General features: G+C 35.9%; 1 protein-coding gene across 1 annotated transcript; it reads right to left on the bottom strand.

The window, feature by feature from the left end:
* Positions 1-6781: 6781 nt before the first annotated feature.
* LOC132558080 (max-interacting protein 1-like) lies at positions 6782-13999 on the bottom strand. Its single transcript, XM_060222605.1, has 6 exons — positions 13860-13999; positions 13654-13741; positions 12518-12547; positions 11535-11649; positions 10890-11070; positions 6782-10748 (listed from the first exon to the last, which is right to left on the bottom strand). Exons 1-6 carry the CDS (start codon positions 13918-13920, stop codon positions 10612-10614), a joined length of 612 nt encoding a protein of 203 aa, XP_060078588.1. The 5' UTR covers positions 13921-13999; the 3' UTR covers positions 6782-10611.
* Between the last annotated feature and the right edge of the window lie 308 nt (positions 14000-14307).

Raw genomic sequence — 14307 nt, 5'->3', positions numbered from 1 at the left:
CTAAGATGGGTTACCTTGGAAACAGTAGATAACTACTAAGATGGGTTACCTAGGAAACAGTAGATAACTACTAAGACGGGTTACCTAGGAAACAATAGATAACTACTAAGACGGGTTACATAAGAAATGGTAGATAACCACTAAGACAGGTAACAAGAATGAGGTAGGTAACCAAGACATGGTATCACTAACCTAGTAAGACAGGTTTCCAAAGAAATTGAAAGACAGTGGTATGTAACAAATTAAGACAGATTACCAATGACATAGGTAATAACTAAGGGGGATACAAAACAAACTATAAGTAACTATTAATTATGACATATTACCAAGGAAAGTAGTGAACTGCTAAATTAGACTGGCTTCCTGGAAAGATTACTAGTACAAGTGACCAAGGAAAAGACAGGTTACCAAGGATCACTAGGACAGATGACCAAGGAAAAGACAGGTTACCAAGGATCACTAGTACATGTGACCAAGGAAAAGACAGGTTACCAAGGATCACCAGTACAGGTGACCAAGGAAAAGATTGGTTACCAAGGATCACTAGTACAGGTGACCAAGGAAAAGACAGGTTACCAAAGATCACTAGTACAGGTGACTAAGGAAAAGACAGGTTACCAAGGATCACTAGTACAGGTGACTAAGGAAAGGACAGGTTACCAAAGATCACTAGTACAGATGACCAAGGAAGAGACAGGTTACAAAGGAGACAGAAAGTATCTGCCAAAATAGGTTACCCGGGGGGCGGTAGGTAACTAGACACCAAGATCAAAATTACCAAGAAAATGGTAGGCAACCACAAACTAAAACAGGTTACTAGAGGGAAAGTAGTGTACTTCAGAGAGTTACCATGTAGACAGTGAGTTCATAACCGGAGGTTACCAAGGAAACTATAAATTGTTATTTACTGCAAAGGCCGTGTTTACAAGGTAAATGAAGCTTCGAGTTAAACAAATGATACCATTCTCTTCATACAAGGTAATCCTAGAAATGGTAGGATACCGCGGTCATAAAATTAATGTAATTAAATGTTTACGTTAACGGTCTCTATCGCCAAGTCGTTGGTATTTGGACCAGTATTACTTGCTCGGAATGGTTAGATATATCGGTTAATGGAGCAGTGGGGAGATTTATTGGTTAAAGGGTCAGTGCCACCATCGAGATGTTGGTTTGTGAGTCGGGAGAAATGTGGATTCTTGATAAAGTAATGTTGGATCTCTTGCCAGTCACCCATTTGAAACTTCGGTATTTTGACTATCTCCATTGTTCGGTCTTCTGAGAGAAAATTGTCTTATCCGAATGGTTCCGGATATTTCATGAAAACAAAATGTCATAAAATCGGTCACTTAAAGTAAAGCCAGAACAACAACCACTTTCCCCTATCATGTGACCTCGGCAGAGAGTCCCTTTTAAAATTGTGAATTAACTTTGTAATTTTATATAATGACCTACGAGATATAGGTTAGGAGGTGAATGACCTACATAGACCCCTATTGTTTGTGTGAGTATTGTTGTGATCTTTAAATCGACTTTCAGGCATGCTAACCTGCCTCGTTAATCTTCTGTAGAGTAATCGTGAGATAGAAGTGTGTCAATGTTGTACTTTATCAGGAAGGTCGAGACGTTCCGAGCAAATTAATACATTAGATGTGTATTTACATAGGAGAAAAACCCTAATTAGAACTTCCTTTGATTAGCATACAGGTCGAAGTGTAGGCCAAGTATGTATATATAGGTAAGACTTTGTAGTGATTTTTAATGATCGTGTGGACGATTTTATTGTCACATTTCAGGGCGAGCTGATCTGTATTCCAGATTATCACGATACACATAGACACGGAGCAGGTATAACTCGTGGGATACGACTTTTTCACAATCGATTAAACGATAAAAGGATGAATTAATTGTGTCTCCAGATGTTGTTTTTTGAAATAATATACGAACGCATTGTTGTATTTTGTAGTAAACAGCTCTCATGTTTACCCTGGACGTATAAAGTATATTTGTCTCCCTGTTTGTAGTACTTTTGTCGATGACAAAAATACGTACACTCAGATAATAAGTATTGATTGCTTTGTTTACAAGCATTACATAACTCATTTCTATAATATTTGGTTTCTTTAAACAACGTCAAAATAATGGTATTGGATTTATGCATGCTTTTTAAAGTCCAGTGTACAGTATGGGAGCTAATTTGTAGTTCAGTTTATTAACGTGATGTACACATTTTTCTGTTCTTTTACCCCCTAACAGTTCACACATTTTAAAATCACTCTCGGCTTGTTTTCGAACACTTGATAGTTGTAATAAATATAATACACAATGTTGGCCTTATTATATGTCTGGTTTTACCAGTTGCTTGTTAAATGGTGTGTCGTGGAGAGAGCTAACAGGACGTTTAGTGTAGGCTAAGACGTGTGATCGCCCGTGTTTTACGAGCTGAAGTCGACATGATACATCAGAATATTAATCAAATGTCGATGCTAACGACGGCAGTGACAGTTTGATGGACTACTGTTACAATGCTAACGAAGCCCGACTTCCGCCTACTGTGTCTCCCACAGCACACTGTATTGTCAATGCGTCTTCAATACATTTCGTCCGAAATTGTCTTGATAAATCAGACGGACACAACGCCAAAAAGAAGGGCAACTGACAGATTACATTGACACAGCGCCGAAAACGTAGAAAAAATGCTTAAAAGGTTGTGTAAGATTGAAGTTCTACATGTTGCAAAAAAGCTCTTAATCTGTATCATTTGGTCGTTTTATTGCCTCGAAACAGCAACGTAATAGAAGTTTCTCCAAACATTCAGCGGTGAATTGGGGCAGGGGCCAATTACCTGTCAAACAAGTCTATGATTGGGAACAACAGTTTTGCCTCGGTCAAGATTTGGCGTCTCCAGTACATTGTGACTTACTTAGGATTTACAATAAGATAATAAACACAAAGTATTACAATATATATATGGCCATATGATATGCCGTGACAAAGCGATCTCGGTCTTTGTGTCATTGCCCAGGTGTCACGTGACGAGGTCATCACTTACAAGAACATGTTACCAATACAACGAAATCTGATTACCGAGTCTTTAAGTTGACAGCACTATTTTGTCCCGAGAGACGTCACAATGGATGGAGAACTCTTAATGCATTTTTTAAAAAATACATATTGCTTCTTTCGTTTGATTATCCAGCCGGAACTTTACTACAGGCGCTTGTACAAACCGGCTTTATATTTTGTATTCTGTTGGTTTTTCCATCACATTTCTATTTTGGCAGAGAGTCAATGGGACTTGTCTCATTGCTAGACATGATTCAGTATGTAAGTCAGTGTCCTTTTGTTGTGAAAAGTCCTGTAACATGTAATCACCACAGACATGTGTTTAGTGGCATTGGTATGACTAAGGTACTAGTATAATTCGGGATATTAACCTTGATCACTTTTGATGCCAAAAAAAAACCCGTCTCAATCCAATTTAAATCAAAACATTTGGATACGTATCCTGGGTTCTGTATAGAAGAAAATGATTGAAAATCATTTGTACCTCTCTCTCTCTCTCTCTCTCTCTCTCTCTCTCTCTCTCTCTCTCTCTCTCTCTCTCTCTCTCTCTCTCTCCTATACGTCTAACCCCCAACCCCTCTCTCCCTCCTGCGGAAAAATCTAAATAGCAAATGGAAATAGAACTAGGTTTCTCTAAACAGATATACAGATGCTTAAAAAACCGACGTCACATGGATCAATCTCCTTAGTTCTACGACTTAATTATTTAAAATCGGAACTGAAGGTAAAACACGAGCACGATTGGCAAGCACTTCATTGATATAACTGAATTTGATAAGGGCCTTTAACACCATACAGTTATTTGTGTTATCTTCGTGGAAATGAAACCTGAAACCGATAATATGATTTAAAGGTGCAACAAATAGATAGATAAGAGGAATACCCTTTTGAGTCGTGGAATATACCCTCCTTATGTTCAATACAAATTATGGATCTACATTATATCGTTTCCTTTTTATCTTGTATATGATTGAGTTAATTAGGCGCGAAGCTGCTTTGTTCTGGGTCATTACCGCTTCACAGGTCTAGTACAAAAGTACGCGCGCGAATACCGAAACCAGGACAATAAACAAAGGCACAGTCTGTAAATAGTCCCTGTTGATTTTTTCTCTCTTTTTTAACAAATGCAAAATGTCGTGGATAATCACATATACAACGAATTGTTAAACAAGTTTTCAATTTGGTTTTTAAATTCACGAACAAAAACGTTGAAGTTGTATAGAAAGTTGTAACCGGTGATCAAAATATCAGTTGGTACTGTTAAGTATTACCCCGTTAGACTGGTGAGGAATCCTTCTTTGTTGTCGGATTCGGCTATGCCATATGGGCCAGGTGCTCCAAATTGTCACGTAGGGCAGCCGCAATACGACCCCAAACGTCCGCCTTTTAAGGGACAAATCGGACCTTGAAATCGATCCACTGGGGACAATCACTGACCAGGGGAAAGGGCAGTCACTGGCCTGAAGGTGATTTGATGAAAAGCATCTAATTCAAAATCAAATTTGAAGTTGATGAGGGTTTGTTTATTATTCCATGAATTCATGGTTTACCGTCTGCACGCGTGTGTTGTTTGTGTCCCGCTACAGCTGTTAAATCCTTAAGGGCCACGTGAGCCCCATTAAAGACCGATGGTGTGGGGTTGCAAATATTTAGACAAAGTCTTACTTGTTTTCACATTATTTGGTCAAAGGATAATGTCGCGTGCTAGACTGTCAGGTCATATTTGACATCGACTGCTCATCAACCGGACTGACCAGTACCTAGGTAATATTGACCATAGTATCATGTGATGTTTCCTAATACGTGACTCAATATGTTTCATAAGTACATAATTGATGACACCAGTTATGTCCTCAATACATACCTACTATGACTCAGTGCGATGACGACGGGGATTCAAAGCCAAAGAGGAATTACAAGTCTCTCATATGTACTGTTGACAATAAAATCGAGTACACTGTTTTACTTCTATTGTGATGATCCGATTGACCTTGACATTGTTTCACTGACTTCTTTGTCAACTAGGACAATGTACAGAAAGTAAGTTTCGGCCGCCAAATGAAATATTGCATCGGAAATTGGGCGTGTATATGTTTTTGCTTTCTTAGTCATTTTCGGCAGGGGTGTGTGTCGATTTATGACTTCAAAATTACATCGACTTGTTTTGTCTCGTTAAAATGTCGGTTATAAAAAATGTATGGAAATGACAATGCTGTAACAATACAGGTATACGTTCCCCAAGCAAATTGCTGGTAAACCGTTATATCTGAGATCGTAACGAAGAACTGTTCGCGGTAGCGTCAACTGTTTGCAAATAAGATGAAAATTTGACACAATCCTGTCTTTCTTACAGAAGGATTTAAAGAAATAATGCTTTATTTCCCCATATGGGCCCGTCACTCCTGCCCCAGGGTGTCGAGATCCGCCATTCATATCAAACTGATTTCCTTTCATTCACGAATGTTTCAACTCACATAATCCTGCTATTCCTACAGAGTAAGGATTTTAAAGAATTTTCCCTCTTGTGCCCCATCCAAGCAGACTGGAATCCACCATTTATTAAAGCTGATTTCACTTCGTAGAAGAGTGCATCAGACCAAATTTGGACTGAATCCGGGCATTTCTACAGAAGGATTTTAAAGAAATCACTTCAGTTCGCCTATTTGGCCTCATCCTTCTGCCGATTGGGATCTGAAAGTGTCAACATCCACCATTTATACAAAACGATCTCCTCACAAGGATGCTTCACCCCATTTTTGGACAAAAACTTGCCATTCATATATTTGCCTCAAGTCTCCGGTGCCAAGCCCCATCATTTACAAAATGGAATCCTTTTCCTCAAGGCTCCATCTGACCAAATGTGGTCCCTCGGACAAAGTTAGCTAGTAAAATGCAAGTCAAATCAAGCCACATCTTATATGAAAGCAGACAGTGGTCATCATCAGCCTTTCAGGAAGAAGTCAGTGTTTCATATTTTCTCTTCAAAAAATGAAAGTTAAGTTCACCATCAATTTATAAGACTTATTAAAGCTTCTGCCACATTCATTTTTAATGGAAGTAATTTGTGCTTCCCATTGTTCTTCAAAAATATCTACTCAAATCTTAAATGACACCAATGTTTTATACTTCTCTTCATAAAATGTGATTCATTGTTACCATATCTCTTCATAAAATGGAAGTGAAATTCTTCAAACTTTGAACAGTAGCAGTGCTCAATAACGCCAGCAGTTTCACATTTCTCTTCAAAATTGAAAGCTAAAGTTGAAGGTCATTGAATACTTTAACTGTGTACTTGATAACAGCAGCTTTTTCATACTTCTCTTCTAATAAAGAAAGCAAAATCCATAATTCACTTGGTAGCTGTATTTAAATGTCACTTCTTCCACGTTCTTTATTGTCAGTATTCAATATTATCAGTGCTTGATGTCTTTTCTTAACATTCCAATTGAAGCAGTCAGTGTTTATGCATTATCATTATAAAATGCGAGTCAGTTGGTAGTTCAATTAGTAGAATGGTAGTTTCATCATTTATGAAAGCAGCCAGTGTTTCACATTTTCTCCATAAAACACCAATTAAGTTTATCATCCATCCAGAAGAACCCCATGTGGATGAGGTATACCTATTTTTTGGAAAAACATGTTGTTAATGAAACTCTTGCCAAGGTAGAAATTTCAGAGCCAGCATTGCCAGCAAATAAACATCACAAGAAACATGAAATAAAATATTCATTACACTTTATTCTCAATGGAGAACAGTGAAACAATACTTTTGAAGACAGATTTACAGTCTAGGTGAGTACTCTAACCTTTGTATAGCATCATCATCATCTGACATCTCTCACGCTGGATAGTGGACTGTATCCTACTTCTACATTGAGGACACTTATCACATGCCAATATATACTTCAATTTTTTTTTTTTAATTTTGGTTTAACATTTCACCATTTGTTCCTCTTACAACAACATTCATGCAAAAATATTAAAAACAGGAAAAAGTCTCACTAACTTTTCATTGTCATAAATATCTTCCATTTAACAACAGTTAAAAATTGCATTTACACAAACTTTTGTTAATTACAAGTGTTGCTGGTCACTTTTTCTGTGCTTTAGGAAAAGTGACAAAAACGTTCAGGAAAATATTCACAAGCTTATTGGCTCATTCTGCACTGTAACATACATGAATTAGTTTTAAAAATATACAACAAAATATAATTTGGGCCTATTTAGAATCATCTGAACCTTTTAATTTAGTGTTATGTAAGTTTCAAACTTATGTGCTGGTGACTATTTCTTTTGAATGATAATACAGGTGTAATTACTTTGTCCTGACGACACATTAGATGTTACAACTGCGCTACTCTTTCACACGATTATGCTTTGCATATTGTTTGTACAAAAGTTCCTTGTATTTAGACCAGTTATAGAATCTTGCGTGACTTTTAATGCACCAATTAGACAATCTATAAAGTTATTTTCTATGTTCACAGTGAATACACCGGGAAACATTGATGTTATATAAAATCACATTTTCACTGAATGACAGAAGAATAGCACAATTACTATCACTCACAAAAAAAAAAACATCACCCTGTGTTAGAGATATTTAACTCCACAGATAGCATCCGTAAAAATTCCCATGAAACAGATTCATCAAATCAGAAATGTTTGCCCAAGAAAACACAATCACATAATATACAATACCAACATAAAAACTTTTTTTGATCGACAATTTTATAAATCAGATCAAGCAAGCCAGAGGGCAATGTTAATTAAATTAAAAACAGATTTTGATCTTAATTTTCAAAATTTTATCCAAGACAGGTGGGTATTTTCCCACCTTAAGTAGAACATGAACTTCTGTCAGCAATTGACCAATAATATCAATTTTTTTGCACTTTTCCGTACATATCACAGATGTAGCTAAACTATAATGCAATAAAATTACCCATGTTAACTGAAACACAAATAGTTTCGTTTTCACACAAAAGTGTTATCCGTAGGAAAACATAGCTGCTTCACTTTGTGTTTCTTTTCCCGTCTCAGTTAAGATTGGCAGTCAAGGACAAGTTTTGAAGAACTTCATTGAAATTAAGATTTTTTTTAAAGCATCAATTACATATCACTTATGCATTTTCAAAAACATGATACATCAAGTGATTCTAGATTTCAGCATTTTTCACTCGATAAGCATCAATTCACTCGTGTCAATACATTGTTGTCAAGTTGTGAAACAAGGCACTAAGATATGACAGGGAAATATTTCTGATATAAAAGGACGGCTCAATCTATATTTTAAAGATGCAAGTCTTTAGTTTCAACAGAAATTTTCTTCCATCACTCTATTTCCAAAACAAGTCCTTGAGGGCAAACCTGGGTATGTCTCGCAACAATTTCTCTAAAGGAAAGTTGTGAAGAAGACATTATGCATTATACAAAGGACAAATAATTAACATACTATATATTATTTTTTTCTTATAATAAATATATTGGTCCTACGACAGGATTGATTAAATAAACACATGAACATAGTCTAACAATAGGAGAGGGGAAATCTTAATTAAATATCCAGTAACATGCAGAAATGATGAGATAACTTTTGGCAGCTTGCACGACATAAAAACAGGTCATACATTGTGCTATACATGTCCCAACAAGTTGCTAGAAGACGAACAAAAAGAGAAAAGAAGTCACAAGTTTTGTACCGCCCAATGTACAGATTTTCCCCACCTTTAAATTAAAAGTTTTCCAAGTCATATCAGTGAAATTAAAATCATCAAACTGACCCCTGGCCTAGGAACAGTGTGGATTGCACATAATAATTAATACCAGATTTAATACAACGTAAAATATTTCTGAGATCAGTATATACATTCCTGGTCTTTCTGTTTTGCGAATTCAATTCACTGTCTCTCCCCCCCAAAAAAACGGTAAAAATTCACAAGTTAGCAAATTCAAGCACTTTTTCACAAGCTCTAAGCACAATAAGAGTGCTGTAACTTAACGCTCAATCCATTTCTTTCAAAAATTGGTAATGATAAATTCTTCTTAACAGCCTAGTTTTTGAGACATCTTTCTTCCATTGTCATACACTTAACTCGCGGCTCACTATAGTGTGAAAATGAAAGAAACCAGGAACTCTAAAAACTCCAAAGCAGAAGATTATTTACCAAAATACACATCTTTTGTAATCCTTACTTGTAGGAGCTGCCATGTAGAGTCTTAAAATAGCCCTTAAAATGACTTTAATTCACACCAACTCGAAAGCATGATGCTATCGTACATAGTATCCTTATAGGTCATCCACCATTCATCAAACATGATATCAAATGAGAGAACATCTTTCATTAATTTTTCTTTGGTAACTTAAATGTAGAAAAAGAAATTCATATATTTTGTAGATTGTAATGATTTTTAACTCCACAGTTGAATATAGTAGTTGTTATTATCCCAATTTCCATGTTTTCTTTTCCTTTGCAGTTCAAGTTCCCATTTGTACACATCACTATTAAAGTAATTTCTTGACAAGTCAATGGCATTTCTGAAAATGAGTATTGTTGAAATTCCTATGATCACAAAGCAAGCACTGCTGATGCTAAAAAAATATTTACAATTATTCTTTAACATTTGCTGAAAACAATAAGTTTGGCTAATTTCTATTATCTTTTAAAGATGGCAACACAGGGATTTTTACACCCAACTAATGATTTTGTTTTTAAAATTATCTTTACAGATGACAGATAAGTTATCTGTAGCGTTCACAAAAAATCCCATGTCTCTTTTTCAATCAGCTGTCAACAACAAAATCATGCAAAATCCAAAAACAATTCTCTCTTTCACTCATTATCATTTTCTCTATGGAAATAAACTATCCATTTAGAACTTCAAAGAATATATTTCAATGAATCCTTGTTAAGAATCAAGATATGCTGCCTTTTTTCATGTCATTTTGCTTTCACCAAATACGTTGGTTTAAAGACCAATTCTTAAATTACTGGAATGAAACATTTAAAACTTATCTATTTTTTGCAATACAGAAATGTTTGTACAATGCACCCTTAATTTTGAAAGAATCCAAATGATGCTTCACAGAAGTTGAAGTGTTGAATTTAATTAAGGTTTTTTTTAATTGCTTTGCAATGTACAGTCTAGAGAACTTGTTTGCTAATACTTCCAGTTTCTACCATTTTCCTGGAGACTGGTATTTTTTCATGTTTTATAAACTTCACAAAAATGAGATATTTAAAAATTACATTTGATAATACATTAACAACAGATAAAACGATGACACACAACATCCTCTCAAAAAAATTTGCTTTCCACTGCAGTCATCATGTTTCTGTCAACATGCAGCAAATTTTCTGAACAGATCTGTGCACAAAAACTGGACACTTTTTCACTTCCTTTCATACACAGATATACAACAAAATTGTTACGATATTCTTTCACCCACAAATTATAACACATCCAACCATTACCAGCTAGCAACAATTTAGCCTGGTTAACTGTATAACAATCTCCTGGGACAGTCAACCAAGGCGCCTGTCATTTTCATAGGGACTCAAAGGGTGAGGTGGTGTAACCTAGGTGTTTTGTATTAGTATAATAATCGCTGCCACTACTCTCGATGCTACTGTGGTCATCTGTGTCACTCTGACCACTGCCATAGCCTAGGATGTCGATTTCATCTGCAAATTAAAACACAAGAAACTGTTAAACAGAACACTCAACTATTCATTTGCACTTCAAAAGACAAGGATTTATAAAAACAAAAAAACATGCCTTGAGCCATAAAATTTAGTGTATTTCATACAAGATTTACAACCTACCTGACTCGGAAGTAGAAGAGGTAGTTGAATTTGTAGATGTGCTGCATTCACTGATACTTCTTTCCTGTCTAACCCTGTACTGGCCTTCCAACAACGCCTCTAAACGTCTTTGCAAGAACCTCTTTTCTCTCTTTAATTGTTCTTTTGCATTTAATTTTTTCCTTTCACCATCTTCTAAATTCTAAATAAAAAGTGATCCAATAAGTAAGGGGACTTTATGGATGTGACAAATCGAAGGGAGATAACTCATGTTGTGTTGCACTTTTAAAACTTCTTGAAGATCAAAAGATGCATTTGGACTTGAAATACTATACATTTCATTTACATATTTAAATAAAACTGACCAGTACTAAAAACCAATTGTCACTAACTAACCCTAACGCTATCCTTTCCACACATTTTTTTTAAACCAACACTTCCAATTTACCATTCAACACACTTTCTCCAGTCTAAGATGCAATTAATATATTGAAGGTATTCTTTCCTTTAATGTTTAAAAGTTATATTCTAAATATGTATAAGAAAATTTAAATATATGAAATCTTATGAGTATACAAAAATAATCTTTAAACTAAGATTAGTACATGCTCTTTTATATATTTTAATAAATGTCTACTTTTCAAAAGTATAATTAACTGTACTTACCCTAATAAAACATTTTGTTTTTGTTAAGAGTCCCAATGTTGTATGACGTGAAGTATCAGATCCTACTGGAACCACATCTTTTAACTTTTCAAGGCAGTAACGTAATTGTGCCCTCCTGTAACATGAAATAATTTCCCATGCTCACTACCATTATGTCAAATCATATTAATATTTGTTTTATTTATTTCCTGAACAGAGACACAAATTCCAGAAATAAAAATGAAAGTGAATTAACCTCCAAAAAATACTCCATCAATGTAAGGAAGATATATGTTTTTATTATGTTCCAGTAATATGATGCAAAAAACAATGCATCATAGCCCTAAAGTTTTTCTGCTCTATATTTTTTTCTCTCCACATTATTCCGTAAGTTGTTTACATTTCCTGATGCAGTTCATCGGGATAGCTATTTGTGCCCTGGTGCCTAATAGCACTATCAGAGCTGAAGGCCTATTCACTGATAGCCTTGCTCCAATCTTCTGCAAGCCCCAGTGCGACTGGCTGGTGTGTTGAAAATAAACACATTCCTGGTAACACGCCCACTTGCTGATCGAGGTCAAGTTCAAAGGCTAAACTTATTACACACACATAGCACTGTGTTACATCTGTCATGTGACTATCGTAGATACACAATATATATATACACACTACTCGCCACACTGTATATACATGTACACAATCATGGCCGCCCAAGCCCCCTCACATAATGGAACAGTATGGAGACATATCTACAACTTCCACAAGAAATTATCGAATAAATCACTTTAGCCACAGTGTATGCGAGCGTCCCGTTAAGAATCGATCATCCGCTTTGTTGTGATTGGGTCCTCCTCCAGAACCCATTACACGGTGCTGTTTCATCCTGTACATTCACGTAAAAAAATCAATAATCTCCGCTATTGGTAATGAACTTAAACTGATAAAGGTCATTTTATTCAAAAGAAAATAAGGTTCCACTTATCATGATATGAAAACTAACTTACCTGTTTTTCTCTAACTCGTTGTGGGTAGATCTGGAAGAAACAAATATGAACTTGACACATTTTGGTTTTCTATGCAAGTTGTTTGTTTACAAAATGATTACACTCCTTAAACGTAACTTGAAGGAAATGTGCGGTTTTTTTTTATTCGTGTAACAATACTTGTATTCTTATATTTTAACAGTAACAGTCTTATAGAAATACTTTACTCAGTACTGAAACAAAGAGCTCCAGCATTATACAAAGGTATCCAAGAGTAGACATGTCTTTTGGCATGAATTCAGAAAGTCGTGCCGTTTCCACGTGTACGTACATTTATACAGCCAAGGATCCGATGACATATACACTATGTCCGAATCTTTAATGAATGAAATATGTGTCGAGACTTTCCAAATATTGACAAGACAACAAATACTGAACAATTCACAGCCTAGGCCTAACTGATAAATTTCCCTCTAAAAAATAACAGAAAATTTGCCCGCCAAGTCGAAACAATGCAACACACCGAGATTTGAGCACAGATCAAATTCTTAATAATTGAACTTGCAGAGGCAACGGTACTTTATGTCCGAGCTAGTTAATCTCTTGTCCTGAAGAGTATTGAAGCACTTTTTTTTTAAATTGATCAACCCCCATCTGGACAACGAGATATAAAAACTTGTACGAAGGGGTGTCAACCTACGCTGCAGAAAAATTTAAGATAAAACGATGCATCCTTTCCAAAACAGGCTCAATTCCATCAAAGAAATGTTTATAAAACGAAATGTATCATGCACTTGTTGCAAACATCCAGATAGTATGCAAAATCCAAACAGATCTTCCTTTGTTTTGTTTCCAGAATGATTCTTTCAAAATGGCGGACATTTTTCTGGTCAACCAACCTGCCGCGGCAGAGCCGAGAAAATTTTCTGACGGAACTAATCCAAACGCGATCGACACAAAATAATGGACAAGAAGTGTAGAGAAAAGATCATTCCATCAGAATATGAAAAAATATCTTAACAATGTCAGAAACTGGCAGAATATTCAATGAACGAAAAACATCAACAAACCACTGTTGATCAGCTGATTCCAATATGGCCGACATCACGAAGCGACACGTGAAAACAAAATAATCAACAAAACAGCATTAAACATACCTATTTCCCTGAGATTTCTTGGGTTTGGACTTTTTCTTGCTCAAATATTCAGGCATCGGGGCCGTAGATGCGTAGCCATGTTCAGCTTCTGTAAATCAAAGTAGAAAGTTGATCACTGACGCAGATTTCTCAGCTGTCAAAGTCATGCCGTTGCAACGTGGCATAGGAAACGATACAGAAAAAAATGTGTATAAAATCAAAATTACCTCTTTCCCTTCTATCTAGGAACTCAGCAGCTTGAATGAGTTGAGATATGTTAAATGCCATGTCAACACAATAACTAAATATTTGAATTAAAATAAAATCTAAGGTGGGAGCTGCCAACCTGCACCCTGGCTGTCAAATTTTGTTTTGCCAAGCGCACGTTGAGGCAAGCGGGACAAGGTTTGTTTACCTTGCGTTTGAATCATCGGGTAAACCACGGAGATTTGATTGGTCGAATCTATTAGTGACCCAATCTGTCGACTAATCAAATCGTCTGTTACAAACGACTGTTCGGGGCGATCTTACGCCAATCAAACAGTGTCACGCCCATATGTCGAGTTGTAAACAGCGTACGTGTGTGACACATGGGTCCTAGATTATATCACTCATGCGCTCTGGTGAAGTTATCGAAAGTGACATTGGTTACGTCATTTCTGAAGTACTCCATTA

The sequence above is a fragment of the Ylistrum balloti genome, unplaced genomic scaffold, assembly GCF_031769215.1.
Source record: "Ylistrum balloti isolate Yb309-2 unplaced genomic scaffold, AGI_CSIRO_Ybal_v1 Utg370754, whole genome shotgun sequence".
In the NCBI taxonomy this organism is placed as follows: Eukaryota; Metazoa; Mollusca; class Bivalvia; order Pectinida; family Pectinidae; genus Ylistrum; species Ylistrum balloti.
This window is presented reverse-complemented; position numbering and strand designations above follow the sequence as displayed.

Excerpts from the sequence above, each read along its gene's own strand:
- LOC132558080 (XM_060222605.1), bottom strand. The coding sequence starts at position 13,920 with ATGGCATTTAACATATCTCAACTCATTCAAGCTGCTGAGTTCCTAGAT. Across the intron at positions 12,548-13,653 it reads AAGAAATCTCAGGGAAATAG|ATCTACCCACAACGAGTTAG; the intron begins GTATGTTTAATG and ends TGTTTCTTCCAG. Across the intron at positions 10,749-10,889 it reads CTCTTCTACTTCCGAGTCAG|ATGAAATCGACATCCTAGGC; the intron begins GTAGGTTGTAAA and ends TTTAATTTGCAG.